The sequence below is a fragment of the Micropterus dolomieu genome, linkage group LG06 (genome assembly GCF_021292245.1).
Source record: "Micropterus dolomieu isolate WLL.071019.BEF.003 ecotype Adirondacks linkage group LG06, ASM2129224v1, whole genome shotgun sequence".
Taxonomy (NCBI): domain Eukaryota; kingdom Metazoa; phylum Chordata; class Actinopteri; order Centrarchiformes; family Centrarchidae; genus Micropterus; species Micropterus dolomieu.
This window is the reverse complement of record NC_060155.1, coordinates 11240596-11265369: the sequence shown is the minus strand read 5'-3', so window position 1 is coordinate 11265369 and position 24774 is coordinate 11240596. Positions and strand designations below refer to the sequence as shown.

The 24774-nt window shown below is 39.6% G+C and overlaps 3 protein-coding genes across 6 annotated transcripts; 2 read left to right on the top strand and 1 right to left on the bottom strand.

The window, feature by feature from the left end:
• The first annotated feature begins 1548 nt into the window (after positions 1-1548).
• On the top strand, positions 1549-6943 carry ftr67 (finTRIM family, member 67). The gene is made up of 7 exons (XM_046051140.1): positions 1549-2228; positions 3075-3170; positions 3346-3579; positions 3660-3819; positions 3921-4022; positions 4929-5027; positions 6463-6943. Exons 1-7 carry the CDS (start codon positions 1635-1637, stop codon positions 6528-6530), a joined length of 1353 nt encoding a protein of 450 aa, XP_045907096.1. The 5' UTR covers positions 1549-1634; the 3' UTR covers positions 6531-6943.
• A 339-nt stretch (positions 6944-7282) lies between these two features.
• LOC123971982 (E3 ubiquitin/ISG15 ligase TRIM25-like) lies at positions 7283-13052 on the top strand. The gene is made up of 7 exons (XM_046051139.1): positions 7283-7939; positions 8942-9028; positions 9126-9359; positions 10388-10547; positions 10642-10692; positions 12030-12089; positions 12186-13052. The coding sequence occupies exons 1-7, from the start codon at positions 7355-7357 to the stop codon at positions 12710-12712; spliced, it is 1704 nt and encodes a 567-aa protein (XP_045907095.1). The 5' UTR covers positions 7283-7354; the 3' UTR covers positions 12713-13052.
• eef1da (eukaryotic translation elongation factor 1 delta a (guanine nucleotide exchange protein)) lies at positions 12770-23518 on the bottom strand. Of its 4 annotated transcripts, none has more exons than XM_046051142.1 (8): positions 23401-23518; positions 19297-19420; positions 17061-17117; positions 16069-16150; positions 15868-15962; positions 15399-15599; positions 13752-13946; positions 12770-12900 (listed from the first exon to the last, which is right to left on the bottom strand). In XM_046051142.1, exons 2-8 carry the CDS (start codon positions 19411-19413, stop codon positions 12862-12864), a joined length of 786 nt encoding a protein of 261 aa, XP_045907098.1. In that variant the 5' UTR covers positions 19414-19420; positions 23401-23518; the 3' UTR covers positions 12770-12861. The 4 variants fall into 4 exon arrangements, with proteins under 4 accessions (XP_045907098.1, XP_045907097.1, XP_045907100.1 ...); XM_046051141.1 differs by lacking the exon at positions 23401-23518 and adding an exon at positions 21646-21674; XM_046051144.1 differs by lacking the exon at positions 17061-17117.
• Positions 23519-24774: the final 1256 nt, after the last annotated feature.

Below are 24774 nucleotides of genomic sequence, written 5' to 3'. Positions count from 1 at the left end.
AGTTATCATTTGCACGTTAAAATTTTTAAATTAAAAAACATTATTGGCTTATAAAATGTGTGCTGTAGCCATTGTTATACTACCCAAGTGTAGGCTATATAAAGTAAGTAAAATTAGCTGGACACCAGTCAGCTATATTACAGTTTGAAATGTACAAAGCAGTAAATTGGGACACAAAAGGTAAACATTAACAACCTTATCTGTAAAGATCTGAGGTCATATTAACAGTGTTTTCCTGCCATTATAAGGTGGTGAGGCTCAAAACTGCTTGGTGCTGCACTGTGAATGTAAAATCATTGTGGAGAGCATCAAAACTAATCCAATTACTTTTCCCAGATCTAATTGTTATAATTCAAACCCACTAGACTTCTTTAGCAAGTTTAGCTTTTGGGGTGGAGTTTATTCAAATTCTGCTCTAGATTTTCAAACTTATTATTTACAGATTTGGTAATAATAATGGTCCAAAATATGTGAAATTGCATATTTCTTTGTAAGAAAACATAAATAAAATATTTTTTTTCTTCTGGGATGCAATGCATCTAATCTGTGTTCAGTACTGTTACATTGGAATACATTTATTTACTCTGCAAGTCGTTTTGTGATTGCATTTCCTTTGCACGTTTTCTTTTTTTGATGTAGTTATATATGGTCTTAAAAAGGTCTTAAAAAGTCTTAAATTTGACTGGTCGAACCCTGCTTTTACTTGATTGAATGCAACTACAAAATCTGAATCCTTCAAAATAAAGGTTTCATCTCCACCATTCTCAACTACAAAAAGGACAAATTTTGTAGTAAGAACTCCTTTTGATCAGTACTTCCTCCTTACGCTGCCATTAAATTTTTTTTGCATTTAAAGCCTATACAATTGGAATGGTATGGTATTTTCTTTCATTTATTTGACGGCATTTATAATTGGTTTAGTTTTATTCTGTCATTAAACATATACACTCAGCTGGAAAGTAACTGTAACCAAGTATTTGTACTTAGATACTGTACTGCCACTTTTGTGGTCCTTGAACCTTACTTGAGTATTCCAATTTCATGCCACTACTTCACTACATTTCATGTTACTACACGCATTTTTATTGATTTATTTTTTCAAACATAATGAACTTAAGTAAACACGGGGCATTGTTGTAGATTAAACTACCCAAAAGTATATAAAGTAGCTACAATTAGCTCCATCTTGATCAGTAACAATAATTTCTCGCTTGGAATAAAACACTCATTTATTTATTAGTTTCAGTTTTTTATTCAGTCTGTAGTTTCAGTACATTTAGATGTTGATACCTTTGTACTTTTACTTGAGTTGAAGTTGGGGATATACTTGTAATTGAGTTTTACTCTTTTAGGTATAGAATAGAATATGGTCACTATTTCTTCCATCGCTCTATAATATATACATAGCATAAAATATACACAAAACAAAAACAAAGTTATTATTTTTATTTTCTAATTTAGTGTTTGTAATACCATTTTATTTTGACATTAAAACTCCCTGCTGCGGTTTCCGGTGATGCATCATTTACCACGCCCCCTCTCGTCACTTCCTGTAAACAAAGCAGCAGCTGTCCGTCTGTCAGATTCCTGTACTTTCGCTCATTTTGTACACCCTCTTCACCCTTTTTTCGACGATGGCCCACGCAGGAGTGGTTCTGGACAAGGACCAGTTTAACTGCTCGATATGTCTGGACGTGCTGAAGGATCCTGTGACCATCCCGTGCGGACACAGCTACTGCTCGGACTGTATACAGAACTACTGGGACCAGGACGACTACCTGGGGGTCTTCGTCTGCCCGCAGTGCAGGCAGAACTTCAACCCGAGGCCGCTGCTCGCCAGGAACACCATGTTGGCCGACGTGGTGGAGAAATTCAAGAAGACCGGACTCCAAGAGGACACGACGCCTTCAAACAGTTTCGCGGAGGCCGACGACGTGGAGTGCGACGTCTGCACCGGGAGAAAAAACAAAGCTGTGAAGTCTTGTCTGGTGTGTCTGGCCTCCTACTGCGACGTCCACGTTCAGCCGCACTACGAATCTGCTGCTTTCAAGAAACACAAGCTGGTGTCGGCCTCCAAGAAGCTCCACGAGACGATCTGTGCCCGACACGACAAGCTGCTGGAGGTGTACTGCCGCACAGACAAGCAGTGCATCTGTTACCTGTGTCTGACTGGTGAGCACAAAGGGCACGACACGGTGCTGGCGGAGGAAGAGATACAGCAGAAGCAGGTAATCTAATCACCTGATTGATTCAACACAAGGCTGGTGATCAGCGACTGTCCTCTAAGCAGACATTACAGTAGAGCAGACCTGGTGTGATCTGTACACTGGTGGAAGAAGCACAGTGTAAAAATACTCTGAAATAAGTCACATATTAAACATTTGTATATATGTCCCATTTTTAGAGTATGTTTTGTGTCCCCCGGGGATCAGTAAATTGAGGTTATCAATTCAGTCGTCTCTCCACTGGTCGCTACATTAAATTACGTTCATTTAGCTGACGCTTTTTATCCAAAGCGACATACAATTGTTAGACATGTCAGAGGTCGCACACCTCTGGCGCAACTAAGGGTTAAGTCTTCATAAAACGAGACATTTTAAACAGTCTCTAGAGTATCCATGTTAATCTGGTCCAGGTTTAACAAGCTTAGGTACACTTTCAATTAGACTGGGTCTGATGTGGTCTGGATGGCGAAGAACCAGTGAAATCACTATTTTCTTCAGTATTTCACAAGTAAAATAAAGGATTCAAACTGTCTTTAGACTCTTCATGTTAATCTAGTCCAGGTTTGATCAATTCAAAAAGCAATTACATGGCCTCTTACAGTTTTCACAAAGAGAAGAAAGGTTTTCAAATCCAAAATGGTTTTAAACAATGTTAAAGCCTTTTCTGATGTAAAGACAACTGAGAACTTTCCTTTCCGCTGAACTGGAAGCCAACTTGAGCCTAATTGGCATTTATTAAGTGAAGAACTTTGTTTATAACTTCATATGGGCACAAAAACATGAACACATGAACAATAAAATGAAGTAGCAGTAAGTTTAACTTCCAATTTTGATGACATTTTTCCTCAGAGGCAGCTTGGTGACATAAAGCAGAGCTCCCAGTTGAGAATTCATCAAAGGGAAAAGGAGACCCAGGAACTGAGACATGCCATTTTCTCTCTCACTGTAAGTGTCAAACCCTCAGTTTGGTCTGATATAGTAGACATGCAGTATGTCCCTTCATAGATAAAATGTCGCACCTCTTCCAGAGTTGTGTAAACAGTTTATAATGCACCCTTAAAACTCTGCCGTCGAAGACTTTTCCTTTGGACGATATATGTTGCTTTGTGTCTCTCTCCAGCGCGCTACTCGGTCAGCAGCCGAGGAGAGTGATGCCGTCTTTACCGAACTGATCCGGTTGATCGAGCTGAAGCGCTTTGAGGTGAGAGAGCTGATCAAAGCCCAGGAAAAGATGGCTGTCAGTCAGGCAGAGCAGCTGCTGGAGAAGCTCCAGAAGGAGGTCGCTGAGCTCAAGAAGAACGAGGCCGAACTGGATAAACTTTCCCACACTGAGGACCATATCATTTTCCTACAGGTAATACCACTGACCAGCTGATTTCATTCCAATATTCAGGATACCTTGAACTTTTGGTCTCTCTTTGTTTGTCCCTCCAGAGTTGTCAGTCTCTTGATGCTCCACCTGAGCTGTCAGCTTTGCCTTTAATCACAGCTGACCCCTCTGTCACCTTTGGCCCAGTGATGACCGCCTTGTCAGATTTTAAAGGACTGTTGCAGGAGGTCTGCCAGAGTGGATTTGTCAGCATCTATGAGAGAGGTGGATACAAAGCGTTGTGTCAACTTAGTGGTTTTGTCTGATACTAATTATTCTGTCTACTCTGTGCTGTTTATGTGACTTTGTCTTTCTCTCTTTTGTAGTAAGAGATGTAGTAATCGTAAATCCTCCAAATCCTGCTGCACAGCTAGACACAACACAGCCCAGTGACGGTGAGCCGGCCGTACAAATGGAAGCAACAGTAGGTGAGTCTACAAACCCGCTCGTGCTTGTCTTTAAAATATGAATCAGTCAGTCATTACAGCTTTTAAAACACCCAAAATCGTCAGGGATCCTGTGCATTTCTGAACTTAAATAGCTCAATGTGAATTCATTTTTAATAACATTTAACAACCTGTTGTTTAGGATTCACATAATTACACAAAACTATATTGTAATTAAGGCTCTCAAAAGTTTTTTTTTTTGGAGGAAGGTTTTCTTATTCAAATCAAAGGTCAAAAGGTAGAAGTCGTACATCGTCCTGTAAAGCCCTTTGGGGCCAATTTGTGATTTTGGGCTGTATAGATAATATTGACTTGGTTGCAACTAACAATTATTTTAATATTAATTTATCTGTGCATAATTGTTTTGGATGAATTGATTATTTGCTTAAAAAGAAAATATCCTAAAAATAGTGACAAATGTCCATCACAGTTTCCAAGATTGGAAGGTATGTTCTAGTTATTTACATGTTTTTTGAAAACTAACTTAAAAGAAGCAGTTTGTAAATCAACTTCTGAATGGCATTAACTGACAAATACTGTGATGTTATGAAAAAGCTTTCAAATAGGGCGTTCCTAATCATATCTTCCTCATTTGTATTGCACACAGCTTTAACCTAAGTACTTGAAATCTCATTTCTTATGATTAAAACAAGATTAATATCAACCTTGTTGCTCCAACTGTATAATCTCCAATTTTAACTTTTTCATTTGAGTTGTTATTTTGAACCTGAGTAACCCTAATCTGAGTTTTAAGTCACTAACACCTTAGTCAACCTGTTTGTTTCTAGTAAAGTTTGTTGAGTCTGCTGAAGGATGCAGATTCTGACAGATTGGAGCGCGGAGACTCTGCAGTAACTGCAATAACGTTTGTTCTCTTTGTGCTTGCAGTGATCCCTCCACCTGGCCTAGACCAAAGTCCTGTGAACCCTCTCAACCCTTTCCTCACTCAAGGACATGCGTTGTCAACCTTTGCCTTCTCACCATTTGGTGAATATTGTATTGTATTTACCATTTTATACCATTATAAAAAAGAAAAAAGGAAATGTGTATCAGAATGACACAGTGTGCAGAGCCCATTTTACAAACCAAATGCAAATTATATTACAAATGTTCATCATATTAGTGACAGAAAGAAACAAACTAATTCAGTATATGACATATTTTCTGCAGTGGTGGAAGAAGTATTGAGATATTTTACTTCATTACAAATAAAAGCCCTCCTTTCATAATGTTACTTAAGTAGAAGTACAAAAGTATTAGCAGTAAATGTACTGAGAGTATTATTATTATAAGTACTCACGGAACAAACCCTGCCCCTGTTATATTTTAGAGTGGGTTGAGATAGAGATCATTTTAACTACTTTACGTTTATTAATTTAGCTGACGCTTTTATCCAAAGTGACTTCAGAGGTCGCACGCCTCTGGAGCAACTAGGGGTTAAGTGTCTTGCTCAGGGATACATTGGTGGATGCGTCACAGTGGGGGATTGAACCTGGGTCTCTCTCACCAAAGGCAGGCGTATTATCCATTGCGCCATTACCAGCACCACAGTATATACTGTTGTTAGTTCAATCTAAAACAATCCATTTTATTGAATAAGCTGACATATACGTTTATATGTAAAACATGTATCTGCAAAATAAGTATATCAGTCAGGAAAAAATGAAATTAAGTACAGTATTTGAGTAAATGTACAGATTTTTTCCAGATGACAGCATTTTGTAGGAGTCACCTTTTCAACTCACATTCACCTTTTAGAGTCTGGCTCTAGGAACTCTGACCAGCTGAAGCTATGGCTGTGTGTGTGTGTCATGAATCAAAAGATCTTAGTTGAGTATACTTAGCTCTTTATTTGAATCCCCATTTGCCAGTACCAAGATACCAACTACTGGGGTGTCCACACAAGTCGCTGTATGTGGATATGTTCCTTTACAGAACACCTGCAATACGAGTGATCCGTCTTACCGTTTCAAAACAACTGTCACTAGGTTGCCTCCTCTGTACTTAACTGTGAACCTGTCATTCTTTTGATTATTAAATTTACATTCTTGATCACTAAGACCGTGATGTCTTAGGAAACACTGATGTCAGGTGATTTGTAGATATTAAAATATTTTTAAGGAAGTAGGTTTCATTTTATTTAAACCTTTTTTTTAATTTCAAGTCATTTTGTGGGTTTGTTTTGTAATCTTATGCTGATAGTTACTATTATGTGGTTTTATTCATAATATTATAACTACTGAAATCAAAATGACAATTCATAACATTGCACCTTACTGGAAAAATGGTTCTGTATGTGATCTGTCCATACTACCCAGTGCAAATTATGTCCAGGAACAGATTTGTGACCTTTTCCAATGTATTCTTTATTTTGTTGCCGCAGGGCTGCTTGAGACTAATAATTCTTCTTCTGTTTGCTCAGGCTCCAAACTCTCCTCGGGATCCAGACAGAGGCACGTTCAGCGGCGCGCTCACCCCAGGAGGAAATAAACTCGTAGTGGACATCAAAAATCAACATTCACATGCACCTACACGGGCTGAATGTTGTTTTACCTGAGTTCTCCCCTCTTCTTACGCTCAATATTGTTTTCACCAGTCAGCTACACTTGCATCAAGCATTATAGTGCCGGTGAACAGAGATGAGGAAAGCATTTCTAAGTGCCACAGAAGACTTCATTGACAGTGCATTTAATTAGCAGGACTAACTTACTACATTTAATTTAAGTATTTGCAAGGAAATTGCCTTGAAAGTAAGGTATTAGTTTTTTTTTAACAATGTTGTGCTTTTATAATTATTTGTCATTGTTTGAAACAAAACTACAAAAAAATCTTTTGCTTTCCAGATACATGGAATATGATTTTGTGACATGCTGACATTAAAAAGGCAAACAGACTCGTACAAACTAGGCTTTCTCAAGCATGTCGTTTCTTTTTATGGGGACTGGTTTACATTTCATTGTTCTTTGATCAAATAGTGCAGGCAACTTCTACATCGGACATGTAGAAGTTGCCTGCAAACACAAACACACTGCAGTGCTTTTATGTAAAATTATACGTGGCTAAAAAAAACATCAATACTGTAGGTCAGAGCATCTAATATGAATTTACCTAATGTATACCTGGGAGAGGGGGTTCAATAGAAGGTTGTTTGCACAGTTTGTTTTGTCTGTGACAGCCTGTTTGCTGGTTTGCTGACTGTGATTGGAGGTGTCATGGTGCAGCAGGTAAAACCTGACACGCTGTAAATCATCAGCACACCTGTGAGCCACGCCCCCTCTGTCCCTTCCGGTTTCTGCTCCGAGTTTGTGTTGGAAATGGCAGCAGCAATAATTTCGATTGAACAAGACCAGTTTTGTTGTTCGGTGTGTCTCGAGGTTTTAAGAGACCCGGTGACGATCCCCTGTGGACATAGCTACTGTCTGGACTGCATTGAAGACTTCTGGAAAGGGCCCAAGCAGAAAGGCCAGTACAGCTGCCCACAGTGCAGGCAGGTGTTTAACCCGAGACCTCTGCTGAGCAGAAACACAGTTCTGGCTGAAGTGGCGGAAAAGTTTCAGGGAACGAGACTTAATGCTTCAGCTCAACACCCTGCCAAACCTGACGAGGAGAAATGCAATGTTTGCACCGGGAGAAAAGGCAAAGCTGTTAAATCCTGCCTCGTGTGCTCAGAGTCTTATTGTGCGGTTCACTCCGGAGTCCACGAAGAACGCTTTCATGGGAAGACCCATAAATTAATCCCAGCTTTAGGTCAGCTGAGAGAGAAGCTGTGCCCGCAGCATGATAAATTACTGAGTCTGTACTGTCGCACTGACCAGCAGTGTGTGTGCTCCCAGTGTGTGAAAGAGAGACATAAGGGCCACGACGCAGTCTCAGTGGCGGATCAGAGAGCAGCACAACAGGTGGGATTCAATATTTTTATTAATTATAAATTCATCTCAATTTTGGGGTGTATACATTTTTCTGAACAGCACGATTTGCAGTTGAATAAATTTAATGAATTGATTATAACTTACTTTTTATTTTATTGCTCTAAAGCACAAAATTTAACCCAGGGTTTACCTAGCGTATGTATGTATTTGACTTTAAATATTAAAGTCAAGGTACTATAGTTGGATGGTACTCCTGAGCCCCTGAAAAATGTTTTATAGTGTGAGCTTCCTGAACTCTGAGAAAATAACCCCCGATTACATCACTATGGATTAGCGTGGGCTTATTTTGCGCTATATGGCAGTGGTTCTCAAAGTGGGGTCAGGGACCCCCAGGGCTCCTTGAGGAAATTCCAGGGGGTCCCCTGCAAAAAGGGGAATACTTTATTTTTGTTATAATTCTATCCATAAGTAGCACAGTGACAGAATGTCTGACTATTTCGGTCATGGCCTTCATACAATTTCTGTAATAAAACATCTAAAAGCAAAAATCCTATCAGATGGGGAACCCAGGGACATAATCTTCTCAAATGGGGGTCCGCTGTCTAATTTGTGTTAGTTTAGGGGTCCCTGATGTGAAAAGGTTTGAGAACCACTTACCACTTAAAGTACCTTAATTGCCTCCATGGGCTGTGTGTCACAGCCGCTGCTGCAGCTCCAAGCTGACCGTGATAATGAACAGCTCACATTTGTATAGATGAAGATGTCTTTTTGTAGCCTGGTTTAAAGGCTTCCGCGTTTGAAATATTGAATACGGGGAGTGTAAAATGTGCCCTGGTCTTGCAGCCATATCTTGTGCTCTGATGTTACTGTGTCAAAAGTTTAGATTGATGGACCAAAGGCCTTCCAGTGCAATCCAGTCCTTTTGATTGTAAATCAAAATTTTCCATCTTGAAAGTCAACTGTGGAAGGAATATTCGCCTCAGCTGCCTGAGGGACTGCGCTGTGTGATATTCATCTTTTGTATTCCTTTAGAAAAAACTCCAAGAAACCTCTTTGAAGTCTGTGCATAAATTGAAGGACATGGAGAAGGAACTCAGATATGTTGTCAAGTACATCAAGGTGAGTGTATTTTCAATATATAGGAGCTTTAAATATGTTGTTGACTCTACACAAAAGTGGCGTGTGCCTGATTCCTAGAGGACTTTATCCTCTGCAGCACTCCACACAAGCAGCAGTGGATGAGAGTGAGAGGGTATTCTTCAAGCTGATCCGCTCCATAGAGAAACAAAGCTATGATGTGAAGGAGCTGCTCAGAGTCCAGGAGAGAGCAGCTGTCAATCAGGCTGAGGAGCTGCTGGAGAAGATACAGAGGGAGCTAGCTGAGCTGAGGAGGGCTGATGCAGAGCTGGAGAAGATTTCCCACACAGAGGACCACATCCACTTTCTTGAGGTATGGAAGAAAAAGATAAGCTGTAGTTTACATTTTTTGAGACACATTTGATTACCTTTAAGGCTCTTTGCAATATTTCTGTATTTATCGTAACTTTTAAGAATTACACTTAAAGAGGTGGTATTATGGTTTTTGGCTTTTCCCCTCTCCTTTATTGAGTTATATATCTTTTTTGTGCATGTAATAGGTTTGCAAAGTGAAAAAGCCTAAAGTCCACCCCAAAGGGAGTTCCCATCTCCCACAGAAAACTCGGCTCTGAACTGCCTGAAAACAGCTTGTTTGTAGTCCAGCCTTTACTTCCCTTTCTTGTGACATCACAATGAAGCTGAGCGACTAGTCCGACACGCCCTCAAAAACACTGGTGGAAAAACACTGAGCTGCAGCACACCTCTCCTCTCCCTTCCAAACACTACCCAGATAGCAAGACTACATTGAATAAATATTGATTTTCCATCTGAATCATCAGAATGGTTGAGATGGTTCAACATTTATTTAGGGTTGAGATTTCAATCTCAACCCTAAATAAATGTTGAATCAATATTGCAATACTGATGAAAAACGACCATGTATGAGCGTGACATAGGAATAATATTGATTTATAGTTGTCCCGATTATACTTGATTGAAAAGTCATTGAATTATAGTTGACCGGGAAATATGATTGAGAAATCATTTTTCTGTTTTTTTTCTGGTCTGGTTTTATGAAGGTGTATAAGGTCATCACTCTGAAGCATTACATTATTATTGTAGTCCAGTTAATGTATTTTATTTACCCTTTTAAACATTTACGTTTTGATGTATTTCTTTTTGACGCGCCTTGTGTGAAGCACTCTAAAACTGTTTATTAAGGTAAAGACAAATGATCAAATGTAACACAGGGCAAACGTATCTAGTCTGCCATGCTTGCTGTGTGAGGTGTAAACTCAAAGTAGTTTCATGACCGACAAAGTGATTCCTTCCTGGTTTAAGGTTGTTGTGTTTCTATTCAAATTCTGTCCTCTAATTTGGTTGTGTTGCGTGTCATTGCAGAAGTGCAAGTCTCTTCATTTCCCTGCAAAGACTGTGGAGATGCCCAACACTGATGCGCTTCAATATTTGATGTATAAAACCATGACAGGAGCCCTGGCTGATCTCAAAGACGGTCTGGACAAAACACTTGAAAAAGAATTTAACAGGGTCTCTGAAAAAGGTAGGCCTCCGTCTCTTTTTCAACTGATTACCACAAAGATGATGAAAATTAAAAACAGTCACTAAAATCACTATTTACTTGCCTGCATTTCTAGTAATTTCACTTAAGGAAGCCAGACACCAAAGTACCTCGGTAAAGACTAAAGGTAAGAGTTTTTTTTTTTAATTGACCTTTTAACTAAAGGTTTACATTTCAGAAACCCTAGCCTTATGTTACCTGAGACAGATCTGCATTTGCCCAACACACTAATCCCCAACATACTTTAGCTAACCACTCTTAAATTTAACTTAAAGCAGTTTGAAAATACGAACAGTGTATGCCAAACAGTGTTGTGTAATAACAAACAGTCTGGTCTTATGTTTTCCTTATCATACTGGCAGGATTAACTGGCTCTAATGCTGTTTATTCCCATGTCTTCTAACTACATAAATCTTATCTGCTGGTGATGATGCAGACTTTTGCCAGGGATGCCAGTTTAGCCAAAGTCAACTGTATCGGTTTTAGATACATAGTTTATTGTAGCCATGAAGTGCATAAGTACCTTTTCACTAGATTGTAGTTTTTAAATAAGTCAGTCTGGAACCATTTAAGTTAACTGGAATCTGCATTTTAAACAGTTAATAGCTGTAGTTGATAAAATCTGGCAGCTACAATTGACATTTTCTGTTTCGCATGGCAAACAAATAGCTACAAATGTGAAGTGATTTTATCTATGCTGTCTGAACTCAAGGAGTCATTGTTTCAAAAATTACAAATTTCAAGTTGTAAATCTGCCAGTTATCAACTGGATGTGTGCAACGCCAGAACAGAAAACTTGCCAGGAATAGCAGCCAGTAACTAAGGGGGCGGGGCTTGGCAAACATCAATTAAAATGTTGTAAATAAGAGTTAATAAGTGGGAGGGGACACTGGTAAGTAATTCAATTCAATTTGTGATGGAAGCTAATTTCCACCACTGTGATGGGGGGAAAAATCCTGCAAGTCACTATGAGAAACGGTTTCAAAATATAGTAGAGAATCTCAAAATTTTGAGATGCTAAGTGAATATTTTGAAATTTCTCATTACTGTGACTTACAGGATCTTTTTTTCTTTTTCAATCAGTGGCGGAAATGGGCTTCCAATTTCACTTGGACAGGTAATACTACAATATCCATGAGCCTTGTTATCGTGGAGAAAAGGCCAATAAGAGGAGCAATTCAAAATGCTTCTTTATTTCAGAATTTTATGCTGAGTGATTGGTTTCAAAACAAATGCACCTTAGGAATCATAGTTAACATCTACCTCAAAGTTTTTCTGTAAGTCTGTTTTTTTTTATTTAAAAACCATATAGTTTCGAACATAGTTCTTTAGCTTTTGTCCTTACCATTTAAAAAGTTCCATGCCAATCCAAGCAGTAGAAGGGGTCCAACTTGACTCACATTGTCTATGGGAAAAATGAACAGGGACCTATTCTGTTTAACATGTCATCCTGCACTTTAACAGCAAAAGACACGGACATAACATACAACTCAGAACCAAAGACAAGAGCTGATTTTCTACAATGTAAGCACAATTATTTGATAAACTTTACCAACATCCATATTTATGAAACTAATTACCACTAGTTTGTGTTTGACAATGTGCATCTACTATGCCCAGATTACAATGAGATAACTCTGGACACCAACACAGCCAATCCCTATCTAAGCTTCTCTGATGGTCTAAGAGTGGTGACAACACTTTTGGACCCGCAGCCCTACCCGGACCACCCGTCTCGCTTCTCCAGCTGGGCCCAGGTGCTGGGCAGAGCTGGGATGGCTGGACGCTGCTACTGGGAGGTAGAGTGGTCTGGTAAGGGAGGAGTTTCCATCGGTGTCTGCTACAAAAACATGAGCAGGAATGGAGGAGGGAGCGACTGCAAGATTGGACACAACTCCAAATCCTGGAGTCTGGATTGCTCTCCCTCAGTCTGTTCATTTCAGCATGATAAGGAGACTGTGACCATCGCTGCCCCCTGCTGCAGCAGGATAGCAGTGTATCTGGACTTCAGGGCAGGGACTTTGTCCTTCTATAATGTTTCTGATTCAATGGTTTTACTCCATAAAGTCAAGACTACATTCACCCAGCCTGTGTACCCAGGATTTTGGGTGGGGCTGAGCTCTACTTTGAGGCTATGCTCTCTTTAAATGTAAAATACAGGGTTTAAAGTATTTGTTTGACTTACAATAATAATGAAACACAGATTTTTGTGCTCAAAACTTTTAATAGCATTTTAATAACCGCACAAGCCGGGAGCAGCATCAACACTTGGGAGCTGGTTAAGGGCTGGTGGAGCTTAGATCTTATTGAAGGCAGCAACATCTACACTCTGGATCTGCAGAGAAAAAAGGTTCAACAAATCAAACTGTACTCATTTGAACATATTTATGGTGTTATAGTGATTTAATGTACAACAAATCTATTTTATATCAGCAATTTGTATGTCCATTTTATTTAAAGTCAATAAAGCACATGTATCCACCGACAGATTCTGGGAAGAGATTTTGCTGTTTAATCTTGTACTGCAATTTTCAAATTCTGAGTACCACAAATGAAATACAGCTCCACATTATTGGGGTGGAGATAGAAATGTATAACACATGTCTTAAAGTAGGGTAAGCGATTCTAATCCAATACACATCTGTCAAATTCAGTGAATATCTCAACTAGCGGTCCGTTCTGTGTGCGCTGGGGAAAAGTGTTTGTACATAACCCTGGCTTTGTATAGGGTAAAAAAACCCACAAGTAGCCCACACAACGCTATAACAGCTGTTCCTGCCATGATTTGCACGTCAGCTAAAGTTAAATGACTTGCCCACAGACATTCAGCTTGCTTTCTAGTTTGCCAAGATACGCTGCTGCTGTGATGTTAGCTGCAGTAGCAGAATTGTGAATATCGCTGTCTGGAGCTGGTGTGCTGGCTCTGGGACAGTCTCGTCCTCTCTGCATGTTAGCTTACGGTAGCGAGTGTGTTAATCCACAACTTAGCTAACATTAGTTACAATGCTTGCTGTGTTGTTGTTTGCGCTATATCATGGTATCTGTCATGGTGTTGGATTTCTCCAGAATCGCTTCCTCTACCTTTAAAACATCAGCAGGTAAAACCAAAGTTTTCAACATGGCTACTCCAGGTAACTGAAAATGTTTTCTGATTAGGGGGAACAATTCAAAGTGGCCGTTACTTACATAGTCCTCAAACTTGGTGATCTCCTCCTCCAAGATGTCAGTGCCAACTTTGTCATCCTCAACCACACAGTTGATCTGCAGCTTCTTGATGCCGTAGCCAACTGGCACCAGTTTGGATGCTCCCCACAGGAGCCCGTCCATCTGCACCGAGCGCACACACTCCTCCAGCTTCGCCATATCAGTCTCATCGTCCCACTAAGGGAACAGGGGGGGGGGGGGGGCAGACATTAACTTAAAGCTATAAAGACAAATTCAACATGGGATCTATCAGTTTGAAGCTGACTTCTATGTATGTTGGCAATCAGACATGACACAGCATACTTTACAACTTTCACTACATCAGGGTTCCTACACATTTTCCATTAATAAATAAGATGGTTAAAATAAATGGTTTTAAAATACAACTGTCAACATGTATGTACATTCTGACTATGTATGCTATTATGTTGCCAAATAATTACCAGAAGATTGTAGCTAGGTACTGTACCTCATACAAATCAATGTTACTTAATGTTAACTACACAGAAAGTTAGACTGTGTTCCACTGTCAGCGGAAGTAACCAATGCTAGAAATACTAATTTTCTATTAAAATATTTATTGTTCCCCACATATTTTCTATTATAAATGCAAGCCAAACACGAGTTGGAAAAGAAAAAAAACAAAGTTGTGTACTGAACTCTAAGCAGTGCCCTTGATGTTGTACAATATGCATTTCCATGGGGACATAGTCCATCAACTAAAAGGCAACAAAGTATATTTGCCTTTATTTAATTAAAACAACTAAAAACTATCAAACAGTATAACCTGTTCTGCATGTAAATTGATGTCAAAATATGTCGTCAGTGTTATTATTCAGTTAAACAATCTCTGCAAGTCATTTTCATCGCAAAAGTTATTTGGGAAAATGTTAAAAAAGGCCTAAGAATTTTTTTCAAAGATTTACATATGAAGGAGGAAACAATGGTGTTTGAGGCAGTTGTCAGTTTGATAACTGAACCGTCTTTCAACAATGCTAACGTAAATACAGTTTTCCATCTACGGCACATTTAACACCAAGGGCACTGCTGAGAGTTCAACTGTGCGCACATAAGAAATATTAGTTTGTCACGGTCAGCCATGTGTCTGTTTAAGATTGCTGTCGTGCTCCTAGAACGCTCATAAGGCACTTGGGGGGAGCTATTGGGCTGTGACATGCAGGCGTAGAGGCTCTCTCACACAGTAGTAAACATTTTGGTTGTGCTGGCTGCCTGCCTGCTCCTAGCACCACTGCCTACTTGTATGATCAATTTATTTTTAGAAATTCAGAATTTTATATTTCAGAATACAGAATAGGGGCATAAGTCTGGGAACATTTTTCCACCCAGACCTGGAAATTTCTAAAATCACCATCACTGCTTAGGAAGCTTGCTACATTTTTTGAGGAGTTGACTTAAATGCACTGGGTTTCTTTTTTGTTAAGATTTAAGTAGATAAATTCGTTTTTTTCTTCACCTTTTCCAAAACAAGAAAATATTGAATCATTATTACATCAAATTCATGGCCTGGGAAGACAACTTTCGTGTTGTCATCCTGTGAACTGTAGTTTCCCTACATGATAACACACCTGCAATGGAACTATGAGCTACATGACACAGGAGCATACATACGGGCTTGACATCCAACAGGATAGATGATTTGGCGATGAGGGCGGGTTTCTTGGACTTCTTGGCTGCGTAGGCATCAATGCGCTCCTGCTTGAGGCGTGTTGCCTCCTCATCTTCATCATCACTGCCAAACAAGTCAATGTCGTCATCGTCGTCATCACCATTTTCTACCTGTTTGACTGGAGCAGCCTTGACTGGAGCAGCCTGGTCAAAAAAATAAAATAAAATAAAAATGGATGATAGTAAATGTCTATGAAGGTAAGCTTTTACCAACAAGGGTTTATCTTTGCAGGGGAGGAAGGAAGCCAAAGGGATTATACAAAGGCCTCCCAAAAAAACAAAACAGAAAACGATTCTATCAGAAACAAAACATGAGGACTAAAATCAAAAACAAGAGAAGATAGAATAGATGACCAGACCTGTTTTAAATATACAGTGAACATATACATGTAGTAACGTCTTAGTTATCCACCTTAACACATGGGACAGCTGCTGATGCAGGGCTCTTTTCAAGCATGACAACTCTGGACTCCAGCTTCTGCAGGGCTGCCCTCATCTCCTTTACCACTAACAAGCAAACAATATGACAGTTAAGTATGAATAAGGTGCAACAAGTAAGCTACAGGTCAGAGATACCTGAAACACACACACACACACACACACACACACACACCTTTGTGTAGACTCTGGTTCTCCAGTTCCAGGCTCTTCATGCGTGAGACCAGCTCCTGGTCTCCTCCTGCATGGGAGGAAGACTGTCGAAAGATAAACACAAATAAATTAGCAAGTGTCATGTGGCAGGCTAGGGATCAAATAGTAACAAAGCAAACGCACCATCATCCAGGTTGTGAAAAATAAACAGTCAAAAGTGGTGAAGTTTAAAAAGAAAGACATGCAAGGCTAAAATATATCACACATCACTGATCTGGAAACAGTTCACACACACAATGCTGATGTTGAAATCAACTATCCCCATAGATGATTTAATTTACATTGACCGCATGCAGACAGACAAGCCAGAGTTTTTAAACAAACAAGACACCAGCTTGAGGTACACAGTCATTTTTTCCCCCTCACAATTTATTACTGGAAAAATGTATTTGCTTTCTTGCAAGATGAGAAGATTCGATACCACTCATATTTAAATATGAATCTTTTAAAATATATAAATCTAGCCAGCAACCTATAAGCCCAGTTTAATACAGCTAGCTCTGTCCAGAGAGTAACAAAACCACTTATCTTTAAAGACAAAATAAATAAACACGCACTTTTTGTATTTATATGGATTATATTTAATAGCGACATGTGATGTTAATTAGTGACCTCCGGTGGGTGCTGGTAGGTGTATGTTTTCATATCTTTGGACAGAGCCAGCTAGCTGTTAAATTGATTAGCTATTTACAAAGTATTTAATGATGATCACATAATAATAACAACAATATCTAGCAAAATCAAAAACATACATTCTGAATCAGTTAGTGGTAGTTAAAAAATGATGCAGGACCATAAGATGGTGGTACAGGATGAGACATCTTAGTGCTGTGACAACAGTAGCACACCCCCATTTCAGGCAGCAGCAGACAACAGCCAGCACACCATGGCCGTCTGTCTCAGGCATGCAGCGCTCACAGGCCTGAGCAGCAAAGCTGGACGAGGAGGACTTACGTTTCTGTGCTGCCGTTTGTGCTGGCGCCCTTTACCCTGCTGCAGGGCCGTTTTCACCTGCACCCGGTGATGTACAAGGTGAGGGTAAGGGGGGGAAACATGAACACAAAAAGAAAAGTAGTGGTTGTAGGTAGAAAGTCGGATGCTTTACATGCTTCAACATCCACTGCTTCAGATTAGGATAGACACCGAGACAGAATAGATAGATAGAAAACACTAATTTAAAACTGCATTAATCAACTTTTTGTATCAACACTAAATCAAATGACTAGTTAAAAAGTCACCAAAGTGCTAAAATGGGAAACATCAACCCAATCCTGGAGCTCTACAGAGTCCTTTAACTATTTCATCATGTTTAAGGTGGTGCCTTAAAAATCACTAATCATTCAGGTCTTAGACACAGTTGACTCTTGGATAGCCGTTCCTCACAAACAAGCTCAAAGAATTTTGTTGGTGAACAATACAGCAGCTCATTTTGGTTTGAAGTCCTGCTTAAACTTAAAAAAAAGAAGAAAAGACAGCTTCCCATTTTTCTAATTCATCAATCCAGTACTCGCATACCCATGAACATGTTGAGTGTTATTAGTCACTGTAATCGTTCCTCCTGGCCGCAAAGAAATACCTTCTTGAAGCAATTTGAAAGTAAGGGTGTGGGGACAAAATCCGCAGTGGTCTATTTGTTTGAATCCTTGTTTGCTTGTTTACTTGCTAAGCCAAGGGCAGAGGGGGAGTAATTAATTTTGTATTTAAAAAGGTTTTTGCACATAACATGGACTGGGATATCGTCACCAATTACTTACATTCACATTGCTTTAAAAGTGGACAACCAGTGTGAACAGGAGGAACAATTATCCTTTAAAATCCTTATTTTTCACTTGTTTATGCAAAAGGGACCACACTCATAGGTCACAAATGCAAATGATGCAAAGACACATAAGCAGCTTATTCACTGATGAGAAGCAAGCAGAGGGAGAATAAGTGTCTTGTCACAATGTAGAACATTAATTATTTCAGTCCCTTTCTGGGACTAATGCTAGAGTCACACAGAACTTGCAGTCTATAATTAAATCATATCTACTTTTAAGAGCTATACCCATGTTTTAGCGCTGGTATACGAACATTAGTGAGTACAGTCCTGCCACTATGGGTGTTGTGTGCGCGCCTGCAGCTCATTTGTAGTACTGTACTCACTACATTTAGGGACTGCTGGATATTCAGGTCGGGATTTAGCAATGTCCTGCAGGATAGCATTAACTTCTCTCTCCTGCAGGTATGTGTGGGTAAAGCAGTGATGAAGCCGGAGCAGTAAGAAAGACAGAAAGCAGCATGCAAAACAGACAAAAGCAAGACAGCCCATACACCCAACATTTAGGATGAAACTGTTATATAACTGTTAAATATTTTTTAACAAGTGGAAAAGAAATGATGAGCAAATAAATGTGAGCTACAGGTTTATTTAGTTGTGCCTTATGTTGCAATATAAAAAAGGTTCCACACATTTCAGCAGCAGGCATGTGGGTACACAAACCCCTGACCTGACACGCACATCCCCAGAGTTCAGTACATGTTTACTGATGTGAGCCATTTTCATTAAAACTACTTTCCACCCAAGAAACGTACCTAGTGAAATAAACACCTGACAACTTGATCTCTGGTTTATCCTGAGTAACCAGGACATTGTTTCTGCTCCACACTGCTCTACTGTATTTGGGCACACATCTCGAAAACTCTGCATTACTTATAATCACAAGGGGTCAGTTAGCACATATGGCTTTTTTGTGATTTGGGAAGTGATTATACTATAATCTCATTGTTTCCCAGGCCTGTGTAGAAACTCAAGAGCCGCTGCAGCCCTGGCGAGCCTGAGAAGCAGAGACAGCTGCCAAACCACCTGACCCGCTCTCACTAGGACGAGCCACATCTAAATCGAGTGGCTTAACTCACATGCACACAGCTGCTCCGGGCTGTGGCTGACGATGATGCAACTATTGCTTAAACTAATAGGCCTGTGACTGACAGGGCAGCATGAGCTGAGGTGGTGTTCAAAAGACAGCATCAAGAGACAAGAGGACGATTGGCAATGAAGACTGTCTAAAAAACAATTGGCCTTATGTTTTAAGAATGATCAGTTTGATAACACAATGAACAATGTCCTAACTACACAAAACTAAAACAGCTTTGCTGTTGGGCTGCATAAAACAGTCAAGGTATCAAAAGAAAAACAAAAATGTGCTACCTGTCGCTGTTCTGTGGAGGGTCCGTTGGCTCCCTCATAGAAGCACCTTTCCGCCTCATCGTAGCGTTGTTTGTCGAACCAGATGTTCTCTGAGGCGAGACACTGCAGTCCACTCATGTTGGTACTGGGGGGGGGGTAAAAAAGGTAAAAACCATCAAACAACATCAAGCTGCACCCAACACTATCTATTCACAAAGGGCCATGACCAGGCGTTCAGTCTTTACAGCCAGCACAACCAGTGACAAGAAACAAATGACACGAGAACATGGCTTCCCAAACCAAAGCACAACGCAGACAGTTTATCATAAACACAATAAATTAATGGCAGCACAACACACAGCAGTTTGTGAAATAAATAGTAACATTTAAAAAAAAAGGGGGTTAAAAAAACAAACTAAAAAAATATGCTTCACCTCCTTTTTTAATTTTGCTGATGGGTTACTGCAGCAGACAGGCATGTACACATTCCTCATTCAGTGAAACAGTTGCCTGGTCTGCAAAGTCTGGATTATAGAACAAAAGGTTGGTTCCTGCCTGCTAACAACTCCCCTTAGTGATAGCAGAGGTCCACTTTGTTGGACAATTATCAAACACAGACACAGTTCACTATACGTGACCGTACATGACTGCATGGCTCCTAATACTGTCACAAGGCTACACTTAAATGCAAAAGGCTGCATTGATGGGTGTGCTTTGATCCAGGTAACTGTACTAGTTAAAGGATTTTCTGATGAAAACATGGCACAGGATTGTATAGAAAGTTATCATGGTCAAAATTAATTAATTTCACCACAATGATGTCGACATAAACAGTGAAAATAATAAGTAAGAAAGTTGAAATATTATGCTGAAGCCCTCTGTGTTGGCACCTCTGATGTACCAATGGACTGACCTAATTTTAAGTGAATGAATGATCTATAAACCTGCATATTCAAATATATCACACACAAAAAGGCCACACAAAAATGCAGACAGACAATTAAAAAAAAACAAATAAATAAAAATAATCATAGTAGTTAAAAAAAAAAAAAAAGACACTGGAAACACACATCACGTCTCTCCCATTGCCTGTATTAGAGGTGCCATACTTTTCCCATCTGGGCCTGCTTTCCGTCTCAGAAAGGACTCTTCTCCGGGTTGGGCCCCTGCTGCCTTTGCCCCGCTGCTCTGTCTCAGAGGAGGTGCGATTGCGGCCCCTACTGTACTGACATTGGGGGGTACCAGAGGCCTTCACAGTGGTGACGGGGTGCCCCTGATCCTGCTGTTGGTTGCGAGTGCGCAAGTAGCCTCTGGTGTTTGGACTCCTCGGAGAGGATGACAGCGGCCCATTGCCATTAGAGGCGGGGCGTCGTTGGTAGTTAATCTCAGCCTGCATGCCTTGGAGGACGGGGCTTTGACTATAGGAACTGCTCGCATCCATGTAGATGTTCAACCACTCTTCTTCAGCCCCAGTGCTCTGGCTCTCTGAATGGGACAGACGTGTGTGTTGGCGCAGCCTCCCAAACTGGATGTTGTCTCCGCTGATGATGCCTCTCTCCAGAGTAGGATTACCACCCTGCCTGAAGGCCCCCACCGGTGCAGCATGCCGTGGGGCTTCTCCTTGCAAACTGTTTGGCAATGACTGATCCATTCTTCTATCAAAGGGGTCTCTTCTCTATTCACTTTTGTGTCAGGTTTATGAGGAAAGAAAAGAAGCAACAGGTGGAGGCTACAGCCATTAGTTCAGTGTGAAGTTAGCATCACAAAAGGAACTTTGTTGGTTAGATGCATCAAAGAAAGCTCAAAACAGCAGATCTGTGATGCCAATGTGGTCATGAGGGCAAACAGACAGTTGATTGATCAAAAAGCTTAAGTTGTCCAGAAAATATCTGTTTTCCTTTACAGGAAGAGTTCAAAACCGAATAAGAATAGAATAATCAAGATAAAAATGCAAAGGGCCTCATTTCTGTCTGCTATATGGAACACCACCACCAACAGTTAACAGTTCATTGATCAATCTCACATTGGACTTTCAAAAAGCCAAAACAAACAATGCAAAATGATTGGTGAAAATGGCCAACATTTAGGTTAGGATGAGTTTGCAGTGTTTCCTCCATGTTTGTTTCAAATGTGAAAATTAATGCAGTACAAATATATTTTTTATCTAGTGATTTTATGACTAAGAAGCATTGCAATTTTGACTTGAAACACACAGGGTGAATTACACCCAGATAATGATGACAAGTGTGATGCAAAACTAGCAGTTGTGTCGAATTAACAAGGAAACACTGTGAAATGCATTAAATATGACACGATGTTTCTTTTGAAACACCCCCCAAAAAACAACTTGTGCAACAGTGTCTGGCTCACCTTTGTTTTGGCATACTGGAGGATAATGTACGCTACCTATTGTGGAATGGAATATTTGAATAATTCAAAGTAATCACATACATTTGAATTATATTGAAAAGACAACCAAAATGTTTCTGATAGCAGCAGTGCCTTTAAACAAGCAGGCAATCACCACAACCAAAAGACACTATTTACATTTTCATGCATGAAATCAAAAATGTCGCCATATATAAAAACACAAAAACGTACTTGCAAACCTTTGTGATACATTCCTTACAGCACTGTTAGTGCAGATATATACCGTCATTTAATGAAGTACACCTAGCTAAAACTAGTGCAGCCTAACACAACAGCCCTGTAGTAAAACATGCAACATTCATCTGGAAGTTTTACACAGTGGTTCAACTTTACTAATTTTGTAGTTTTTAAGCAGTTGACCTGTGTTCATCTGGGAGGACTTTCTAATATTTTGTTCTCCTTGTAAGCTGAAAAAATTAGTTGATAGACAGAATCTCTGTTTTAGAACAGTGTAAATGAAATCTTTTTGGGGTTTTGGCTGCTAGTTGGACAAAACAAGTAATATGAATATATATATGTCTTTGGCTCTGGGAATTGTGACAGGTATTTTTTTCTGCAATGTTAACAAAAAGATGAACTGGTTATTTGAGCAAACAACCAGCAGTCAATAATGGAAATAACTGTAAGTTACAGCCCATCTCCCCATATATCAATGGGAGTAGTTGAAATGCTGGAAACACCTCTCAGTGAAATGTAATATGGTTCTGGTATAGTACCAGTTTAGTGCAGGTGTGCTGTATTACACTGCATTAGTTTTGCTTATGTGTGTTAACTAGTAAACTTGCAACTGGTTGTAAAATACTTCCACTACACCACAAGACAGCAATAAACCAGTGTATGTTAAAGCATCAGCTGAAAAGCAGCTTCAACACTCACCTGGAATGGGAAGCTAATGCCCAACAGAGAAATAAGAGACAACACAAAACTTCTCATAAAAGCCTTAATGGAAAAAAACAACCACCAGAGGACTATTATTGAATCTACTTTGAGGAATGCCAACATCAAAGCAAAACTATAATCAGAATCAGAAGGAGCTTTTATTGAGTAGTGTTTTACACATAGGAGGAATTTGCTTTGGTGATAAGGTGCTACACGTAGACAAACATACAGCTGACATAAATAAAAATAAAAATATATAAATATATTATAGACAAGATATATAATAATAATAATAATAATAATAATAATAATAATAATAGTTAGAATAGAGAAAAATAATACAGCTACTTGCAGAGAAAGAACAACGTCAAATATTAACATGTGCATTATCCAGGGTTTTGTTGTGCAGTCGTATCAGAAAGGAAGAGAAAATTGTGTACATAAATTGACAATACAAAAATATAACACAACAAAGATTAACAATTAACAAGTATGTGCAACGTTCCAATAATAACGTTACACGTAGAGGAAAAACATTTAAAGGAAGTGGGCAATTCATTTATAATACATATCAAATATAAGGTTAAAGTGAGAGCAATGACAGGAGAAACTCGTGTTATATTCCATCTGTTGCTTGCTCACCCAGACACTAGCTAAAGTTGGGTTAGTTTAGTTTTCTGACAGCCCCAGAAACTTGTAGTTCTGTTGACCACGTGGCGCTTAACAACTCGAAGTTCAAAATAGTTCATAGGTTTTACAAGCAGTACACTTTTTGTTATGAACCAGGTCGTAAAGATACAACTCTTCAGCACTTACTTTTGGCTTTATTCGACGTTTTATGGCTCGGTTACAGTCCCTCTGCGTGCTGCCTCGGCTGTAATCCGACGGGAGAAGAGGACTTGCAGTTACGGGCCGCCTGTATTCTTCAGTGACAGAGGGGAGGGGGGCGACGACTTTATCGATGATTTCTGCGTTTATTTAATGTTTAAGAAAAATATAATAATATACAAACACACAGAGAAGCACGTTATTTTCTATGAATCTTGAAAATCTAAAGGAACCCGCGTTTTTGCTATTATTTATATCTTACCTTTATAGTGGTATGATCCATTTCGGGCAAAGACTCCATTTCCCGTGAGTGTAGGAGACCGACAGTTTACGATGAGCTGTGAGTTTTCATGATGTTTTGACAGGCTGTGGAGTTCATCTGCATACATAACTGTGATTTTATATGTAGTTTGAACAACGATGCACTGCTGCTTTTGTCTTTTGCCTTTACAGTTTGACAAACGGACCTCGGGGGTCGCATGTCCTAAAATATTACTGGGCTAAATATCAGTAATTATAAGTTCAGCTCAGGTTTAAATTTCTTGTGAAGCCACGTACTTTTTCCTCCCTTGACCTGCAGAGGGCAGACTTATCGAGCTAATTTGAGCAATGTATTTTGACCGCTTGAGTTTTCTGCTTTATGATGCAAAAACATTTCTCAATGACATGTTGCTGCTAGATGCAGATTTCAAAATGAGTGTCACGAGCTTTTAAATGTTTCCAGTGATTACTGCTGAGGGCTTCAGAAATCTCACAGAAGTCAAGAAGCTGGCCTCAGCTAACCTCCTCTTACTCTTGTCACTTCTGCAAAGTAAAGCGTCTCTCATTAGAGGGGTTCGGTTTGAACCCACAAGGACATCACATAATCAGACCAACATCTTATTCACATGAGATCTACTCCAGGAGATCTTCAATAAGGACATTTAATAAGGAAAAGGAAAAAAGGGTTGGAGGAATAATATTCCTCCTTTGTCCAACATTGTCCCTAGTTTCTTATTACTTGTGATTGCAGTTCTTGACTTTTCCATCGTCCCATATCTGAGTGATACAGCATGTGTCTGGGTTCTGTTCTGTATTGCTTCAGGGATTTTAAGTATTGTACTTATACAATTCATGTGGGGAGCATCTTGAGTCCAAAACCATCTCTACAATTATAAGTGCACTTCTATCTGTTAAAGTAAAAGCTATAAAACCCTTTGACAGAAATTTCTCTCACTAAACATCAAAGATGAATGCTACTTATTATAAGAACACACAGTTCAGTCAGTCTGTACACTTTCCAAAGTCTCCGGGCTGTAAAATTAGCATCTGCTCCTCTGACTACAGATGAAGCGCTCACTTTGTGGAGCCATCAGAGGTTAA

Excerpts from the sequence above, each read along its gene's own strand:
- ftr67 (XM_046051140.1), top strand. The coding sequence starts at position 1,635 with ATGGCCCACGCAGGAGTGGTTCTGGACAAGGACCAGTTTAACTGCTCG. Across the intron at positions 3,820-3,920 it reads TGTCAGCATCTATGAGAGAG|TAAGAGATGTAGTAATCGTA; the intron begins GTGGATACAAAG and ends TCTCTTTTGTAG. Across the intron at positions 4,023-4,928 it reads ACAAATGGAAGCAACAGTAG|TGATCCCTCCACCTGGCCTA; the intron begins GTGAGTCTACAA and ends TTGTGCTTGCAG.
- LOC123971982 (XM_046051139.1), top strand. The coding sequence starts at position 7,355 with ATGGCAGCAGCAATAATTTCGATTGAACAAGACCAGTTTTGTTGTTCG. Across the intron at positions 9,029-9,125 it reads ATGTTGTCAAGTACATCAAG|CACTCCACACAAGCAGCAGT; the intron begins GTGAGTGTATTT and ends TATCCTCTGCAG. Across the intron at positions 10,693-12,029 it reads TACCTCGGTAAAGACTAAAG|CAAAAGACACGGACATAACA; the intron begins GTAAGAGTTTTT and ends GCACTTTAACAG.
- eef1da (XM_046051141.1), bottom strand. Across the intron at positions 16,151-17,060 it reads ACAAACGGCAGCACAGAAAC|TCTTCCTCCCATGCAGGAGG; the intron begins GTAAGTCCTCCT and ends ATCTTTCGACAG. Across the intron at positions 15,600-15,867 it reads CAGCTGTCCCATGTGTTAAG|GCTGCTCCAGTCAAGGCTGC; the intron begins GTGGATAACTAA and ends TTTTTTGACCAG.